Below are 18,581 nucleotides of genomic sequence, written 5' to 3'. Positions count from 1 at the left end.
GTTTAGAGAAAAAACGCGATAGCCTAATAGAAAGCTCGACGGCGCAAACGTACAATAAAAGAAGAGTGTCCAAAACGCAAAACATTACGGAGTTGCCGTTGAAGCAATCAAATCCTAGGTGAGTTGACATCGAGCACAGATCTCTGAAAATACCTTATTACCTGAAATTATCACTATCACACTATTGCTCGAAAATTCGCACGTAAACAAATTGGCACTATCACCACATCATTTCCCTAGCATAAACGGATGGAAATAATTTTTAGAACTTAAGTTTTTGAAGTGAAAACTTCTTTGGGCGCGTTGGGCGATTTTGAGATGGATATAAACTTCAAAGTCGCGTCAGCGATATGCTAATATTAATTGTTCACCGAGTGCCGATAGATGTATAAACTAAATTAATGTTAGTGGTTTTATTTTACAAATTATAAAATTTAAAGTTTTTTTTTTAATTTAAAACTAATTTGAACATCCAAAAAAATAAAACCACTTATTTCAAAGTTTCATTCACTTCTGTTGACAGTCAGTTTTGTTTATCAATTCTTTTCTATTTGAAATATAAAATTTCTTGTAAGCTATAATTTGCCCCCCAAAACGTCACTTCATGATGACCACGACCACTCTGCCAAGAGTGTAACGACAAAGAAGAGAAGCTATAATTTGACAAATTTAAATTTTGTACAGTTTAATCCACCAAGAAGCAAACGAATCGTCGCCCGATGAAAGTTGGAACGTGAATACCAATAAATACCCTCAAGGCATAGTTGCGTGGCCTAACAAGATAACTGCGGAAGATCTCGCCAATGAACTACTATGGCTCAGGATCGACCAGAACTATCTCATGGCGGAGAAGAATAAGGTACCTATAAGAACTTTAAAAAAAGACACATTTGAAGCGCGGTTATTGTATGAATAGGCTATTGAGCCTTAGGCAACTGAATTCTCGAACTTTGACTCAATTGATCTGCTTGCTAGTACAGCTGTACAACTATTCAAGCTGAGTAATTTGCGAAAAGCATTATTTATAATTATCATTTCATTCAGATTCGGGAGCGAGAATTAGCTGAATCAATAGCGAGTAGTAGTGAAGAATACCTCCGACAAGTTGGCGATTGGAGTCCTGCGGAAAGTTCCGATACTACTAAAAGCAGTTCTAGGTATGACTATCAAATATATCTGAGGTTGGTATCTGAGGTAGATTTAAGTTTCAGTTAAAACGGGACAGATTTATGCCAGCAGTATAACGCTGTCTCGTTTTAATAGTGTCTTAAGTCTGAGCAAAGTCAAAGTGCGCTCTAAAGGGCTCAGCCTTGGCTTATTCTATTGTACACAATCTCTAAAATACTCTAAAATGACAGGGCTTTATATACGGTGCAATTTTAGTGGTTTTAGAGCCGTGGTAAAGTGATTCGACTGAGGCATTACTATCGACTACACTTGTTTGTTTTGAATAACCAAGCATTTTTTTTTTGGATTAAAAAAATGTCTTGACACAAACTCAAATCTGCGAGAAACATTAGTAGTGGGCGGCAATTACGTGTGCCACTTGACACCCGCGCTGTTTCGAGACTGAGCAGGACAGAGCGACGCGGAGGGGTACTACTATTGGTTCGCGAATTTTACCGAACAATAATTTCTCGATTCAATTTATTTTTGGGTGGCCGAATTAGATAGTAATGCTATCATTTTCTATTTTCGTGTTTCATACTGTGATAATTTGCTACAATTACGAATCCCAACCTATTTTGCTTCATTTAACAGACGTACGTCTCCCCAAGTATACCAGCGCAGTTTATCCAGTACTACACTAGAGCCACCTGCCCGAACTCTTCACAGTTTGCCGCCGGTACGCCGGGACCCGAGAGACCAGCGCGATTCACGTGACCAACGGGACCACCGGGACCCTCATAGAATTGATACCAGTTCTGACTCAGGTACGAGTTATTATCATTATTATCATCAAGCCATTGTCGGCCCACTACTGAGAACGGCTCTCCTCTCTCAGAATGAGAAGGCCTTAGTAGTGAGCCGGCGATTGTGATGATGATGAGATGATTTTGTGTGTGTTGTTATTAGTTAAAACTAGCGATGTTAGTTAGGGTGTTACTGCTAATTTTAAATCATTTTCATTTGGTACAATTATTTTTCTTCACAGTGATTTCACATGTGATTATTTAAGGAAAGTAATTTTTCAATTCTCGCACTTACAATCGCTTGCTACATAATTTAAATAGAAATTAATAGCGCTGAAAGATATATGGCAGGTTTGTTTTCTTGGAAAGAGAATTTTCAAAATTTGAACTAGATTTTTCCCTTTCTAACACATACTGATACGAATTTTCTCGTTTGCGCGCTGTTTAGCTTGGATCCATGATGTGTGCGTGCATAATTTAAACATAAAGTAATTTAAAAAGTATAATTTAAACCATAAAGTAATTTAAAATGTAATAATTTTCTTTGTAAGATTTTGCTTCGTAATTTTTCATAGGCTTACTTGAGGTAACTTGCTACCTTAAGACAGTAAGTAGCAAAAGTTACATATGAAAAAGCTTTTCACGTGATTTTTCACATGCTATCTGTGAAATGGTCCATCTCTAGTCGTGTTACCTTTAATGTCTTATCTATCACCATCTTTGTCACTAAACAAAAGTTAATGTAATTACGGAAGCACATTAATTAATTACGCAGACAAAAGTCTGGAAGCAAGTGAAGCATTATAATCCCTAATGTTTACTTAAAAAGATGTTTACAGTATTGGTTACAAAAGATTTATTACTCTAATTGCAAATTGTTTGTCAACACTTTTAGCAACATTTCTTAGTTGCTTGTCGTGTTTAAAAGATGTGTCTCTCGCGTATCATACTTGAACGAATTTTTGTGACGGTGATTTTTATTGCGATTATAAATATTTAATTTGTCTCTTAGGAGTGATCTTGTCGCTTATAGTGATGGGTTATTATAGTGTTTTAATAGAATTCCTTATTTATTATTACGGTAAGTTTACACATAAAATGTTCTGTTATAGGTATAGCGTATAACTGAGGCTCCTACGGTAGTGCAGCGGTGTGGGAGGGTGACAGTTGATGACAAGTTGACGAATCTGTGACCTTTTGCGTCACGTCATCACACCCCTCCCGCACCGCTTCACTATCGCAGGAACCTACTCAGTTATGCGTTATGCTTATAGTTTAAAGTAAAGACAAGAAAACTGAAAAAATTGTATTGCCGCACACTGCCAAGGTTTACCAGTTTTACCTCGCGGAGTCGGGTGGAACGTTAGATAGGAAATACGCGTTTGTTTCGCTCCCTCACTACTGAAAGAAAGAAATAAAATGCATTAATCCGTGAGTGGCAATTGCGTCCGCACTTTCCGAAACAAAAGTTGACGATCACAGACGAGGCCGCATATCTGGTTCACCTCTTCGCTCTCCTTCGCAAATTCACATTATTTGTTGATAGTACCTTTCACAGGTAACCGAAAAGGAGATATTCTTTGTATGTGTCCTAACCAATGTAAGCGACTTTGCTTCAAAACAGTGTGGCTGGAAGTTTTGTATTTTTTTTTTGCAAACGAGCAAACGGGTCACCTAATGTTAAGTAATTACAGCCGCCAGTACCAGAGGTACCGCCGATGCGTTGCCGGCCTTTCAGGAATTTGTTGGTCCGTCCCCTTGAATACTCCACGTTGTAGTATTGTGGGAAAATCGCATATGTTTTGGGAAGACCGATTTAAAACCTTATGTTAAAAGAAATTCGTTTACTTTTAGTGTGCGTGCCCCTCTGTCGTACGGAAGGCCCACCCGCGCCGCCGGTGCGCGCCGCGCGTCGCTCGCCGCGCCGTCTGCCGCCCGACCGCGTGGACACCGAACCGCCTCCGCTCGCCATACCACGCCAACCAGACCATCTCGATATCAAACGGTGAGGATATCCTACATAGTACAATAGTCGCTTCCCGTCCTCTATCCATCTGTACGCTTATATCATTAAAATTACGCAACGGATTTTAATACGGTTTATATCAATAGATAGAGTGATTCAAGAGTTAAAGTTTATGTGTATAGTTTGAGATTGTTTTGTGTTAATTTGTTGAAATATGACGATAATTGTTCAAGATTTTGGAAGAAATCAAGCCAACTGATAGCTTTCATCGAAAATACTGTCTTATTCTTTTGAAATATAATGTTAGTACGAGCCCGTGCGAAACCAGGGCAGATCGCTAGTAAAATAATATAAACTATGGGTTGATACCTCGATCCTTCAATTAAAAAATCTATTCCAAGCGAACTAAAGTCAAGTCAAAAGTGAAGGCATCTTCTAGGCAAGCGTGTTCCATCTTAGACTGCATCATCACATGCGAAGTACTAGTCTATAAATAAATAAATAAAACAATTTAAAACGCTTTTATAATATACGTTGTCTTTTATTAGTGCGGCGTCAGAAATATCAGTGGTGGGCAATGAAACCCTGCGAAGACGAAACTCCGACCCCGCGCCGGACCCGCGAGCTCCCGTACGGTCTACGCCAGATTACATTGGTCATACTGGCAATGGACTGTTTGGCATTGCAGGACACAGGTAATGAAGAAATCACATTGTTTTCTAATAAAAATATCATTGTTGCAAAAATAGTGGTAAGTCTAATCACAGTCCCTACAGACTTTTTCGCGAAGTAGTTTAACTTCTTATTTTCCTCTATGAACTTTATTAGTTCCACACCAGCACAATGCACTTCGCCAATGGCATGTGGAATACAAGAGCCACAGAGTAGATAATTAAAAAAAAATGTCTACTTGATCACCCATTCTGGCAAATTCTGCTGTACACAATCTCTTATCAAAATTGACAGATCCAAATCTAGTGCTATCCTGTTCCACACGGAATATTGTGAAAGGATCAATACAATTAGACCTGTAATTTTAGTTTAGTTCAGAGATTGTGAACAACAAAATTGTCAGATGAAAACTTGTCAAATTGTCGAATGCTCTGTGCATTATAACTTCTGACTGGAGTATTAAACCACAAATCTTCAATTCCTAGGTTTCGTAAAGGCACGAGATTCGCGAAAGGGGATAAATGTGTCTACTGCCATCAAGCTATCGATGCATTCATCACTCAGGGCCAGAGATGTATCGATTGCAAACAGCTCTATCACACTAAATGCATACAGAATAAAGGTGTCATCACAATGCCTTGCCCCAGCCCCGTAACCGTGCCGACTAGAGGCCGTCACAAAAATAGAAAACGAATAATGTTAAATAAAGAGTCTCCTTATAATTTAACAACGGACCATTCTAAAGGACCCGTTAGTTCGAATTTCAATTTGACCGGTACGTCCGAGTTTATGGATAGAACGGACAAGATAATATCGGACGCTACGGAGTTGCAGGCAATGCAAAACTTCATCACTAAGAAAATATATCTCATGGAGTCATCGGAAAACGAGAAACAGTCTGAGGTATGTTTTGGAAATCCATATTCTATCTAATTGACACAAATTGGCTTTATAATGCATAAATTTTGAGAACTCACGCGCCATTTTAGGTCGATGTGTCAATTGTCATGTCAAAAGTATAGTTCACCTTTAAAATAATGACTAAGTTATTTCTACTTCTTTGTATTTTTTCTTGCATTTATTCTAAAGAAGAGTCTGTTAACTCAACTGTTTATTCTATACAAATTTAACAGGCTATAAGTAATTATTTTTTAATTTGTTGTATGCTATTAGGTGGACAGGGTATTCAAACATGCGCTAAGAGAGTTCAAAGACAACCTAGTAGCAACATACAGCGTAGTCGAAACTAGAGGCTCAGCGCTCAAGTACAAAGATCTGATCGGCAACTTCCTTCACGTGATGGAGACGGTGTGTGCGAGGGAAGGCTCCACTCTATCCATCACGATGGGAGTTAATGCCTTTAGGGGGTTCATGGATGAGTTCATGAGCCAACACGAGACGGATAAGGCGAGGACGAAGAGAAAAAAGGATAAGAAGAGAAAAGTAAGTATCGTTTTTGTACATGCACTCGTATTTGTTTATATAGAACACATAGGGAGTGATCTTGAGAGCGCACTCTGACTTCACTTAGATTTAAGACAGCGTTAAAACGAGATAGAGGTATATCTCTCATATAAATCTGTCTCATTTTAACTCAATTTTAAGTCTGAGCAAAGTCAAAGTGCGCTCTATAGATCTCAGCCCTAATCTCAATTTTAAATTGGCAGAGTAGGTATGTTATTTTACACTAGGGAAGGCACTGGCCCTTATGATATGGGCTTTGCAAGTTTAAAACTTAGGATTCCATGAAACAAATACAAGTAATTATTGTTAAATAAATATTTCAGTGAATTTAATAATGAGACAATGATGTGCTTAAAATGTATAAGAGCATAAAACTAGATTCAGTACCCTTAAATTGTACAATCTTATTCTTAAATTATCTAATTTGGAATGAATACATTCAAATTAAACTTAGTCAAAGCACTAACTCAGAAAAGTACCTACTTGAGCACATAAAAAGCATCTAAACCTTTCCTGCTTATTTTATAGTACAAATTATACAAGATTTTTTTTATTGTCTGGGAAAAGTCAAACAGACGATTTAAAAAATCGATTGGCCTGTCGCTTCCCGTTCTATATTCATTTTCTCTCCATTAAATTGTAATTTGTAGGCTACTAATAACAAATATATACCCTAATCCTCAGGCTAGTGCATGCCATACTTATTCGTCTGGTTAGTTGTCCCTCCGTTTCCAGGTGGACGACCCGATCCAGTACAAAGGGCACACATTCATCCTGTCTATGATCAATATCCCTACCGAGTGTGAGATTTGCAAGACCTTCTTCATGTGGCCTATCGAACGCTCGCTTATTTGCCAGACGTGCAGGCTGGCGTCACACAAGAAGTGTTATATGAAGGTATGTAATTTTTTTTTGTCAGTTGGGTGGCTTCGATTCTTACGTTTTACAGTGATTATAGTCCTATCCGTACCCGACGAAAATGTGCAAAATACGGCCTCTTGTGATAAGAGATCTCCTTTGCTAGTAGGCATTGTACGAGAAAGGATTTAAGAAGCGGTAAAATGTTAGTTTTCTATTTTTTGATATGCGTATTTTAAAAGAAAAAAAGTCATAGCTCATGTATTACTTAGGTAATTTGAAATTCATAGTTACATATTCATCACTTAAAATATTTGAAAAAAAAAAATTGTCCGTGGTTTGTTTGCTGTATCTTTTGACTGAACTCTTGGAAGTGCTGTAGTCGATTGCTAGCTTGTCTTTTGTTTTTCAAATTTCTGGATTTTTCTATAAAAATGCTTTGCTGCCCCGATTCCTGTGATAGGAAATTTTATACTACAAATTAGGAAAAATTGCAAATGATACAACTTTGTACCAAACCTTGAAGGAAGTTCAATGTTAATACTTTTTTATATACTCAGGTAAACACAATGTGTCGGTCGGACTCAGGGTCGTCATCGGCCGCCATAGTGGGTGCAGTTGACGCGGGAGGTCGAGAACAATTCGGCGTCGTTAAGAGAGGAAAGGTAACATATTTGATACAAACTACTTTTTTTTATTACAGCCGCAATAAAATTTTTATTATCTCTATGAAATAATCATAGCTTCCGTGTTAGCCCCCATGTTTCATTTACTGACAGCACATTTAGGCCGGCCGTTATTGGAAATTTTGGGTCATACATTTTGGACCAGAATTATGCAGACACGCTGCAGACTGTCAATATTACCTGTCCAGACGTCCGCTTCATATATTCCCAGAGCGAGTGGGACAGAAAGTTCTCTTAAAGGCAATTTGTGGCAAGCCTTAATATTTACGTGCGTTAATAGTTTTATATAAGATTGTCTTTAAGATGTTACACTAGCAAATTAGGAATTATCCTCTATGGTTAGAGGTAAAGGAATAGACCTTTCGTCATATGATGTTGTACCATAGAAAAACTAATACGGGTTTTTTGCAGGTATTCGGCATACCGTTGAGTGAGCTTCCGACCGGAGAAGGCAATATCCCGCTTGTGGTGGACAGACTCTTCACGACCATCGAGATGACTGGACTCTACATCGAAGGACTTTACAGGAAGAGTGGACTTAGTTCGAAGGTATGTTTCAGGCTTGAGAAAAATCTTTTAAACAATGCCTATATTTCTGATAAATTGTTTGTTTTGAAGCGAAGGTTTTATATAGCGCAGTTACACGCTCGGCTGCTGGGGAGTAAACTGAGATAAAACGTTACCGTCACCGTTAACTTTCTAGCTATTGGCGTGTAGCAACAGTAATGTTTCGTCTGTATTGTTACTTAGCTACACTACTGTATCGCCTCTATTGGTGCGTAGCTACACTACTTTTTGCCTCTATTGGTGTGTAACGTCTTTTGGTGCGAAGCTGTTTGGTACTGTTTCGAAAATACACACACAGATTGGAAATGCGTTGCAGAAGGGTGTGTCTACCGCTTTTATCTGGTCAGACCAACTCTCGGACTTGTTTGCAGGGTCTTTTTCTTCCAACCTTGCTACTGCCCATGAATATCTCGATGCTGCTCTGGTTTTTCCTAGCAATGTGACCAAAGCAATTGTGCATCTGTTGCAGATGTTGGATAGCTGCATTTTTATTCTGAATCTGTTTAAAAACATGGACCCTAAGGAAAGTTGTGTATGTCTAGGTGCGCGAGCTGCGTCGGCTATTGGACGAACGGCCCGAAGAAGGCGTGGATCGACTGGACTCATACGCGGTGCATGTCCGCGCCTCCGTGCTCAAGTCCTTCTTCCGCGAGCTGCCCGAACCACTGCTCACCTTCGACCTCTACGACGACTTCATACTAGCCGCTGAGATATCCGACCCGCAGGTACGTTCCATTCATTATTCTAAATTATTTTTGATGGAAAAACATGATGAGCTAATGAGCTTTAAAATGTATGTTCGCGCAATGATTATTATTAGCAATAATCATTGCACGAACATACATTTTACTAAGACTCGTATTTCTTTACTAAGACATCCTAACAAATCTTTAAAAAACATTTTTTTCAGGAACGAGTGTCCAGTATCTTCACAATATTGAAGAAGCTACCCAAGGCTAATTACGATCTGGTTGAAAGACTGATATTCCACCTGGCGAGGGTGGCGTTAGGAGAACATCACAACAGGTAATTGTAGTAATATTAAGCTGGGACCACACTCCACATTGATACTATGCGTTGCGTTCGGCAACAAATGTCATCGCATAAATCATTAAAATATAGACAAGCTGGAATGCCAACGCACATTATAACCCAAAAAATTTCGTGGATTTTTTAAAATAGTTTTTTTTTTTTTTTTTTGTGTAGGACATGTCTCTTACGCTACGTCTGGACTTTACCGCCGGTTCGGCAATTTAACAATTTTCTACACTACCTTGTGCTGGGGAAAGTTTAGCTGGTTGTGTCCAAGCAACTTTGTTAAAATAATTCGGATTTGCATAAAAATATTTTCATCGTATCTATTTCTGAAACTGTCGTTGATAACACTGCGCTTGTTTCAGAATGGGCCCGAACGCGTTGGCGATAGTGTTCGCACCGTGCATTCTACGAACGCACAAAGTGCAGCCCGCGCAGGATTCCCTGCACGACATCGCGCGCCAGACCGCCTGCCTTGAAGCCATACTCATCGACAAGCTAAGCAATGTGAGTATGCGAGAATTCTTTCTTTTTCAAAAATAAAAATAAAATTTAAAAACTGGTCAAGTGTATGTCCAAACACACAGTAAGGTAGGGTTCCGTAGCCACGCTAATTGCTAAAAACTTTGGTGGTCATTAATTCTTAATCATAATTCTTCTTATTCTTTCGATATCTGTCTAAGGAACCTAGTAATGCTATCGCTCGAGTGAGTAAACCAAAATTTTTTCGACTCTTGTTTCTCATGTACCCTAACTTTTTTGAAATTAAAAGATTGGAACCCCAAAGATTTTTGGGGTTCGAATATCCATAGTTCCAAAGAAAACTATTAGCGCGACACAAAGGTATATATAAATTTTGACAAAAAGTTAGGCTACTTACCTCTGAATTCTAGAACATGAGAAGTGAGAGTCGAAATAATTTTGGTCTCTGCGCGAAGTCATTACTCGAGTCCTGTGCGTGATGAGGGGCGAAAATTAGCGAATCGTGAATATGTGTATGCGTTTATCCATGCCCATTTAAACAAGTTCGTGGCTGGAATCTCTCTAGTGAATCTTTTCCTGCTCAATGCGGGGTTCAACCAAAGATTAATGGTGTAAATGTTGTTCAGACGCGCGGCGCGTTGGCGGAGATTGCGACGCTGGACGAAGCGAGCGCCACGGCGTCGGACCGCCTGGACATCATCCGCGCGCACAGCCTGCGCCCGAGGCCCGAGGAGCAGATCCTAGAGGGACACATCCACGAGATCGAGAAAGAGAAGGCCATCATCACCTCCAACCTGCCTACGCTCGTCAGGTACACAAGTGTAGTGTTATAACTCTCACTCTCTTTCTCTTTCTGCATCGTATTCCAAATTGCTGAGGGTTCCATTTCCAGTAATGATAGAATTTCTTTCAAATTCACATAATGGCAAAATTTCTTGTGATAATGCGGTGGATTCCCAGATCCTTCCACGAGATTTCAAAGCTTAGGTTTTACAGTTATTATCAGATTAAAATAGACCCTATCAAGAAAAGAAAAAATATATCCCCCCCCCCCGTTTCTTTGAATATTTTTGGTGTACAAAAAATCTCTTGAGTCAATTCCATTTGCTGTATAGCCGAAACGACGCAAAGCGCCAAAGCCGTGATCAAGGCATTCTGGGGTGAAATGTGAATGTGCATACTCACAATTTACGAATGCGTTTTGCAAATGATCGCGGTCGCTCGCATCGTCACCACAGTCACAAAGAATTGCTCCAGGCAGCCGCAGTATTATGTCTAGAGCTCAAATAGTACTTGAGATGACTGAGATGTTTAATCGTTTCATAGTGTGAGATTTCATATCTCACCAACGTTGATAGAATTATTCAAGTGTTGAAAGTTGTAACAATTACATCAGAGTAAAATGAACCTAAAAGTCCTTGTCTTAAAGTCAAAAATTCAGTAGGTACCATCGATTTTAATTTCGCTAGGTTTCCGCTTGTAGCATTACTGTAGATGTACGAATTTGAATTTTAAAACTTAGCAGTTAAGCTCCGTTTTACTTTAACCTGCAGTGTTTCGACATTCGACTACCAACGTTGGTGAGATGTAAAATCTTATACTATCTACTCTATTAGTTATTGAATATTGTTAAAGAAAGGCACCGCCCGTTACAACTAAGCATATTTGACCAATCCAGGGCGACATCAGACGACGATTTACTATCAACCACAGACCACGACGGCGAGTTCGGCAGCACCGATGACCTCAGCGGCGCTTCCTCGCTCCGCTCCCAGCGCCTGCTGCACCGCCAGCTGTCGTCCGACGACCCCATCATGGTGTAGACCCGCCCTTACACCACCGCCCCTTGGATCCCCCGCATGGACGCAATCGTAGCAGTAGAAACTACTCCGGTCAACACTTATGTATGAGGTAAATAACTGAAGACTGTCGAATCAAGATGCACCACAACAGTTTACTTTAGTAGTTAATTTCCTAATGGTACCCGCTCTATCGGGTTTCGGCTAATGTTTCGAGCCCGGGCTTTTACGATAGTTCGGTTTTCGACACTATGTGGGATACGGGGAATGTTTTGGGTTTGGCGAATTTTTAAATAACTTTGGCAGACGCGAGCTTTCTATGACAGCGAATAATCCTTGTGTTGACGAAGAGATATATCACGAAAAAACAAAGAATTCCCGCGGTATTTTATCAAAATCTATATATTTTGCTCCAACCATTCATTCGAGTTGGTGCGAATGTGTGGAATGATACGGTTGTCGCCGGCCACACAATTCGCGATCTCACGAATCATTTGCCGAATGCTGATAGTGGAGTCGAACCATAAAATTCCGCGTGAGATTCGTATTGTTCAATATGCTAGGTCTATAGACCCTATTACTAAAACCAAAAATATGATAGATTGAATTGATAAACAATTAAGTGCCTGTAATTATTATTTTTGGCGGTTATAATATGATGTTGCCTAATTTCTGCGCAAATGACTAATACTCGTATTAGGTGTCTAAACTAATATTATCTGCCAAATGTCATGATTCTAAGTCAACGGGAAGTAGCCTATAGGTTTTTATTGACAGACAGACAACGAAGTTATCCTATAAGGGTTCCTTTATCCTTTTGACGTATGGGACCCTAAAAATCCTCTAGAAACTAACTTTTCGGGAAAAAAAGAAGCACACTTTTTTTCTACTTTCTTGGAAGGTCATGAACAGTGCCATCTATGAGGCTTGTATGACCGCCGGAAAGTTCCTCATTACTAACACAGATTGTAAAGACTATTAGTGAAATGACCGTCGAAATGATTTACGGGCACTATTATTATCAATAGAGCAAGGTCCCGGAACCGCCAGACCTTTCTTATTTTCTGAGAAACAGAAAACACACAAACACACACGTCAGGCGACACTGGGATCTTGGACATGCAAATATTTTATAGGTATTTTATGTAATTTTTGAACCTTTTTTTGAAACGAAAGTCTTGCCATACAATTATACTGAAAGTAAATATGAAAGAGTGTATTTTATTGATTTTAAACTAATGTTCATACTATAGATTAAATTTTTAAATAATGGCCTAATAAACACGCAAAACTGTTTTGTTCGCCGTAAAAAAAACCTATTGTGTTTAATTCTGATGTACACAATCTCTAAACTAATTTGACAGGTCTAAAATTAGTGGGATCCTTTTCCGTAGGGAGAGTTTTAAAAGAGATACCAATATATTTAGGACCAGTCATTTCAGTTTAGTTTTGAAATTGCATACAACAGAATTAGCTACATGATGTGCCAATTTTCTTTTGGTAATAAAAAACTTTTTAGCTTGTAACAGCTGTTTAAATTTCTTTGATGGTTTGGGAATAGGACCTATAAGACTAGAAATTTTTAATCTCCTAAATAATCATGCAAGAATTTATTTAAAATTTGTAATATTATTTAGGTATATTATTTTAATATAAGTAATATATTATATTTATTTATATTAACCATTTTAAATTACACTATCCATGGAGAGGAGATTATAGGACTCTCTCTCTGTTACATAATCCCATACAAATGACAAAGACAAAAAGTGGGCATTAAACATTTTGAGTGACCAACCTATCACAAACGAGCCCATGTTTTGCGTACCAACTTGTTTCCGTGGATAGAATAGTACGGAAAACATAAGACTCAGCACACCTCAGATGTCCATCAATATAAATTATTATTGACTTTCATTGTCGAGTGAAAGTGTTTGGTTGATTTAGAAATTACTATATTCCAAATAAACTTGCTGAAAAAAGCGACAATAATGAGACAATTTTAGATTTCCATTTCAAAAATTGTTAAAACGTTTCCTCAGTTTGACATATTTAATTGGCGATTGAAAAATCGGAATCTGCCCCAGCCCACTAGGACCAAATTAACATTGATTAAAACACAAAATGTCTTTGTGAAAGAGTATTTGTACTTAATCGTCTTGGTATGCGTGAAAATCCAGTTTTTTTGTGATTAATATTATAATTGTGTAAAAAAGAAAATATTTTAATAATTAGACTTTTAGCTAAATATCTGCGTATTCTCCAATCACAATCAGTGAATGTTGCCTTCGGTCGACGTGCTTTAGTATTTTGAGGTACCTAGGTATTTTTTACAATAATCACTAATTCTGATTGCATTTAGGAAGTACTGAGTACACATTAAAAAACTATAATTTACAGAAAAATAAAAGCAATTAAAAATATTTTTACTGCTTTAACTTATACCATTTGAGACACAGTGATTTTAAGTTTATAAAAATCGGTCAAATGCGAGTAGGACTCGCTAGCGAAGCGTTCCGTACCATCATATAAGAAAGAAATAACACTTATTAATTTTCAAAAAAAATTATGGCGGACATTTTGAAATGTTTATTATTTGTTGTTTAAGCGGCAATAGAAATACACATTGTATGATTTCTACTCTACCTATTTTGATTCATGATACAGCCCGCTGACAGACAGAGACGAACGGACAACGGAGGCTTAGTAATAGAGTCAAATTGGCATCTTTCGGGTACGGAACCTTAAAAACATCCTACATTTACATTACTTTTAGCCAACTGACGGTTTCCCTCATATTCGGGGAAACTGCCATTAATTTTATTCCTACTATAAAATATTATCTACATGCAAGTTGCCATAGCAACAATACAAAGCCATGGATATTTACTGTACTGTACTAACATCTATTTTGTAAAAATCTAGTAAGTACCTATATTTAAATATACATTGGTCTAGACAATTAAATGTTAGAAACATTTTGTCACATGATGTAGGTATCCGTTAAGCCCTAATTGGCACGAGCGTTAAAAAAGCGTTGACGTGTGAACAGATACTTGGGAATGCATTTGTTCTGCTTGAACGCTTTTTTAACGGACGTTAAAATGCTCTCGTGCGAATGAGGCCTTAGTTCTAGTTTTCTAGGATAGCAATGCCGTCACATATCGGCCATAAGCTACCACCGAATAACGTCACTAAAACGTTGTCTATTGAAAAAGGATGGAAGTTTTTATACACTTGATGTCGATATTAAAAACGGCACTGTTATTTTAGAAAATTCAGGGCTTTTTAGTGTTCTTGCTTGTATTTTATTCGTTTCATATTCTAAAAGACTGTCTATTGTTAAGCTATTTGAATTATTGTTAAGTCACAAACATTTCGTATGCTTTTAATTAATTAAATATTACTTATTAAACATGTTTAAACAAGGAATATCTCTGTGACATGTAATTTATGTACTAAACATACTTTTAGAATTAAGTTACTGTTTGATATTTGTGATTTGCGAACTCATTTTTTAGTTACTGTCTTACAAATTTGGAGGCCATTTTATATCGCGATGTTCGTTTGAATCTCAAATTTTAAGTTAATGTTGTATTTAAGGTCATACACACAATAATGTTATAAAAACTGAGCTACTCATCTAAATTATATATTTTCGCTGAGATGCTGAATATATTTTAGAAAGTAATAAATTCAAAAATATTTGTTTTATTGGGGGTTGTGTCACAGTAATTACTGTACTTTCTGTGCCTTCAACTTATTTGCTTTCAACAAGCAGCAGTTCATATTATTATGTCTATAAATGTTTAGAAATTGTTGTCTTTTACTAAATGTTAACTCTCTTAATGAATGTGTATTGCAGATTTTTAGAATCAAAGTATTCATTAGCGGCATACAGCTAAAATCTCTAAAAACAATATTTTATATATTGAATTTACCATTAAAGTTTTTAATCTACATCCATATATAACTATTTATGCTTTACATTAGTTTAATATACATGTGGTAGGTTTTTGATAAATGTTCAATGTGAATCCCGTCTTAGTATTTAAAAGTAACAAGTCTTTGTAGATAAAACAAAATCCTTGTAAAGTTCTGTAAATATTAGAAGTGTAACAACTTATACGTAGTTACTACTGTGTTATACATACTGATACTGATATTTTGTTTTAAGTTAATTAGTTTTTAGGATATTCATGTTTTATGGTGTTAAAAATTTTGAACTGGTGCCTGATCTTTAGTTATACGAATTTTAGGTTTTTGAAAATTATAATTTTGTGTACCTACTTGAATTGTTAAAAACAATTTTGAAAAAGAAATGTGATTTTAAACTTTGGTTTTGATTATTATTGGGAATCTTCCAATTTCATTTAAAAAAAAGTTACTGATATTGGTTAAAAAGATATGATATTAATTAATTTGATATTCTGTTTATTCAAAATTATAACAGTAATATAAAAAAATAGCAGTGCTTTAAGGTCAAGAATACTTTGTAATTGCTAAGGACCAATATTTTTCCAAACACATTTTTTAATTTTATAATTACAGTTGCAGAGTTATTTTCCTCTTAAGAGATTTGTAATATACTAATTCTATGTATATTAATCAATCTACTTTTAGAAGTCCTATAATGTGTCAATATAATAATTTTAATAAAATGTAACCAAAATATTATACTGTATACAAATTATGATAAAAAATAAACAATTGCTGTGGATAACTAACTGGCTTTAATTTTTATACTTAATCAAATCACTGACTTTCCATAGGTTCATTAGTTAGTTGAGTCCAAGGCAGTTGTCCTATAGGACATGTGGCCCAAGAAGCATTTTTAGAAGCTAATTGCCACACTCCAAACTTCTGCTTACTTCCATCCTTATCAACTTTATTTTTGCTCTCCATTTGGACCTCCATAATTTTTACATCTTCATAATGTTTAGATTCATTTATAGAATCTAAATTATTTGCCGGATCAAGATCATCTGATGTATATATTTTTGGAGACATAACTGGGAATTTTTCTGGTGATGCAATAACTTTTGCAAGTTTACATATTTTTGTCTTAACAGAATCAGATAGTTGAGGTCGTACTAGGGTTAAAAGATCTCTGATAAATAACACTAGATAGGGATTGTAAGTTGATATTATTGGCTGGATGAAATTGATATTGGTAAACTCCCTTGGAATTGACTTGTGCAAATCCAAAAATAAAGTTCTCTTCTTATAGTTAGGATACCAGTGATAGTATAAACTTTTTAACTCTTTTTCATCCTTTGACATTATATCAGTATCTGCCCTGTAATTAATAAAAAGGATTATTTTATATTTTATATTACATTTAATTCAGGGAAGGCCTATGTCCAGCAGTGGACGTCCACAGGCTGATGATGATTGACTGAGATGAAGATTGATTGATAATAATCACAAATGAGAACATGTCTCCTTAGTATGTGAAGGGGTTTTGTCAGACTTCACACACCTTGGAGAATATTATGGAGAATTCTCAGGCATTCCAGTTTCTTAAAACATAAAACTCCAAAAAATTTGATGTGTAAGCCAAGGACCCAACCCACAACCTCCTAAACAGAAAACTGACATTTTAACCGTTAGGTTATCACAACTTCTAACATAGTAACAAGAAAAAAAAGATAATTTCAGCAGAAAAGTGAACATGTATAATACTTTAATATAAAACTAATTTCAATTTTTGACGTTAGAAAGACTGCATAGGTGTAGAAAAGTTAATAAGTACACTTACTTATATATCTTTTCCATAAATTGTTGATTGTTTTTTAGAGCTTTCAATATAACAGATACCCATTTAGCTGCAAGTTTACATTTAACACTGTTCTCATGTTCACTCTGTGTTACTTTAATAAGCTCCAATACAAAATCTTTCAACAAGTCATATGTGAAAAGAAAACTCAAAAGTCCAGTGAAACATTGCACATATTCTGTATTTAAAGGTTTATCAGTAGTATAACCAATATAGTCTAGAGATTTTAATATTTCTATGGAAATAAATGCAGACTCATTTGACAATAGTGCTCTGTTAACATAACTAGAGGAAGCTTCATCAATCAGTATCTTCTTAGCTTGAATATTAAGTATATTTCCTAGAGTATCTATAGAAATGATTTTTAAATTTGAGAAATCAAGGTCTTCACATACTTCTTTAGCATCGTTAACTAAAGATTCTCTCAAATGAATATCAGTTATTTCAGCTAAATTCTTTATATTGCATTTGGGATGTGAACAAATACTTAGGGAAACACAAAAGTTCATAAGCGATGTTATCTTTTTTTCAATTTCTGTTTCAATGTGCACACTGCCAACGATATAGTCACTAATGCATGATTTATGTTTATCCCAATAATTTTTCTGCAGCCAGTCCAAACTTATAACAGATGCTTCTCTTAATAACTCAATATGGGGAACTATATTACTGTGCGCAGTGTTGTGACGTAAGTCTATAATCCACTCTGGGATCCCAAAAGTGTCTGCAGCTTGAAACAAGCTAAGGCCTTTCTTAGTTTCCTTATCAAACATAACATTGACAAACCGCATCAATGCAGAAGAGTAAGCTAAGCGAAGTACATGATCGTTACATATATCATAGTGCCGGCCTTGGTCCTGGATGTGTATATTTAGCAAACTTATTGTAGCTTCAATGCCAGAAGGTAAAGAAGGACACCGTGCTTTCCAAATAAAGAGCTGGTCAAGAGCATTTTTTTTTGTAGTAAGAGTTGACGTTACCCCAAATATATCATTATATACTCGATTCCATTCTTCTGTATCATACCAAGGTGATACCTGATATATTTCACTCATCTTTTTAATTAAAAACTTGGCTCGTTCATTAGAAAATATAAATTATAATTATTGGAAACACTAAACAGTCCATCAGAGAGATATCAGATAACATATGACATAACCTAAAAAAGTGCAAATGCAATACAATACGCCAATACTTTCAGTTATAGATTACGCTTTTTACTCTGTGCTCTTTACTCTATGCCCTCTATGGCTCTGTGTCTATGGCCCGACCACAGGCCAAACTGTATACTGCAGTGACTGCACAAACTTAATGGTTAGACTGTATATAGTGATCTGTGTTAATGGTATAGGTACTGTA

At 36.5% G+C, this 18,581-nt stretch overlaps 2 protein-coding genes across 10 annotated transcripts in view; one reads left to right on the top strand and one right to left on the bottom strand.

Moving 5' to 3' along the window:
* LOC123874556 (unconventional myosin-IXAa-like) overlaps positions 1 to 13,310 on the top strand; it is a 39,720-nt gene extending 26,410 nt beyond the window's left edge. For 4 of the 8 annotated variants that reach the window (XM_045919986.1, XM_045919983.1, XM_045919985.1 and 1 more), the window contains 16 exons: positions 2 to 118; positions 685 to 859; positions 1,045 to 1,157; positions 1,762 to 1,934; positions 3,768 to 3,918; positions 4,428 to 4,574; positions 5,037 to 5,454; positions 5,725 to 5,994; positions 6,733 to 6,912; positions 7,434 to 7,538; positions 7,971 to 8,108; positions 8,669 to 8,851; positions 9,037 to 9,152; positions 9,527 to 9,668; positions 10,271 to 10,455; positions 11,323 to 13,310. In XM_045919986.1, coding sequence (XP_045775942.1) covers positions 2 to 118; positions 685 to 859; positions 1,045 to 1,157; positions 1,762 to 1,934; positions 3,768 to 3,918; positions 4,428 to 4,574; positions 5,037 to 5,454; positions 5,725 to 5,994; positions 6,733 to 6,912; positions 7,434 to 7,538; positions 7,971 to 8,108; positions 8,669 to 8,851; positions 9,037 to 9,152; positions 9,527 to 9,668; positions 10,271 to 10,455; positions 11,323 to 11,467 — 2,758 coding nt within the window. In that variant the 3' untranslated portion in view covers positions 11,468 to 13,310. The remainder of the gene's footprint in view (position 1; positions 119 to 684; positions 860 to 1,044; positions 1,158 to 1,761; positions 1,935 to 3,767; positions 3,919 to 4,427; positions 4,575 to 5,036; positions 5,455 to 5,724; positions 5,995 to 6,732; positions 6,913 to 7,433; positions 7,539 to 7,970; positions 8,109 to 8,668; positions 8,852 to 9,036; positions 9,153 to 9,526; positions 9,669 to 10,270; positions 10,456 to 11,322) is intronic. The other 4 variants (XM_045919989.1, XM_045919988.1, XM_045919982.1 and 1 more) reach the window with 2 other exon arrangements.
* Positions 13,311 to 16,157: 2,847 nt separating this feature from the next.
* LOC123874558 lies at positions 16,158 to 18,415 on the bottom strand. 2 transcript variants are annotated; one of them, XM_045919990.1, is made up of 2 exons: positions 17,205 to 18,415; positions 16,158 to 16,742 (listed from the first exon to the last, which is right to left on the bottom strand). In XM_045919990.1, exons 1-2 carry the CDS (start codon positions 18,275 to 18,277, stop codon positions 16,199 to 16,201), a joined length of 1,617 nt encoding a protein of 538 aa, XP_045775946.1. In that variant the 5' UTR covers positions 18,278 to 18,415; the 3' UTR covers positions 16,158 to 16,198. The 2 variants fall into 2 exon arrangements, with proteins under 2 accessions (XP_045775946.1, XP_045775947.1); XM_045919991.1 differs by having other exon boundaries at positions 18,203 to 18,396.
* Positions 18,416 to 18,581: the final 166 nt, after the last annotated feature.

Source organism: Maniola jurtina, chromosome 18 (genome assembly GCF_905333055.1).
Source record: "Maniola jurtina chromosome 18, ilManJurt1.1, whole genome shotgun sequence".
NCBI lineage: Eukaryota > Metazoa > Arthropoda > Insecta > Lepidoptera > Nymphalidae > Maniola > Maniola jurtina.
The sequence above is the reverse complement of the archived record's forward strand: the minus strand, read 5'-3'. Positions and strand labels throughout refer to the sequence as shown.

What these genes read in the sequence shown, in the direction of transcription:
- LOC123874558 (XM_045919990.1), bottom strand. Translation starts at nt 18,277, where the DNA reads ATGAGTGAAATATATCAGGTATCACCTTGGTATGATACAGAAGAATGG. An exon ending in TTTATGGAAAAGATATATAA is followed by an intron (nt 16,743 to 17,204) that starts GTAAGTGTACTT and finishes TATTAATTACAG; the next exon opens with GGCAGATACTGATATAATGT.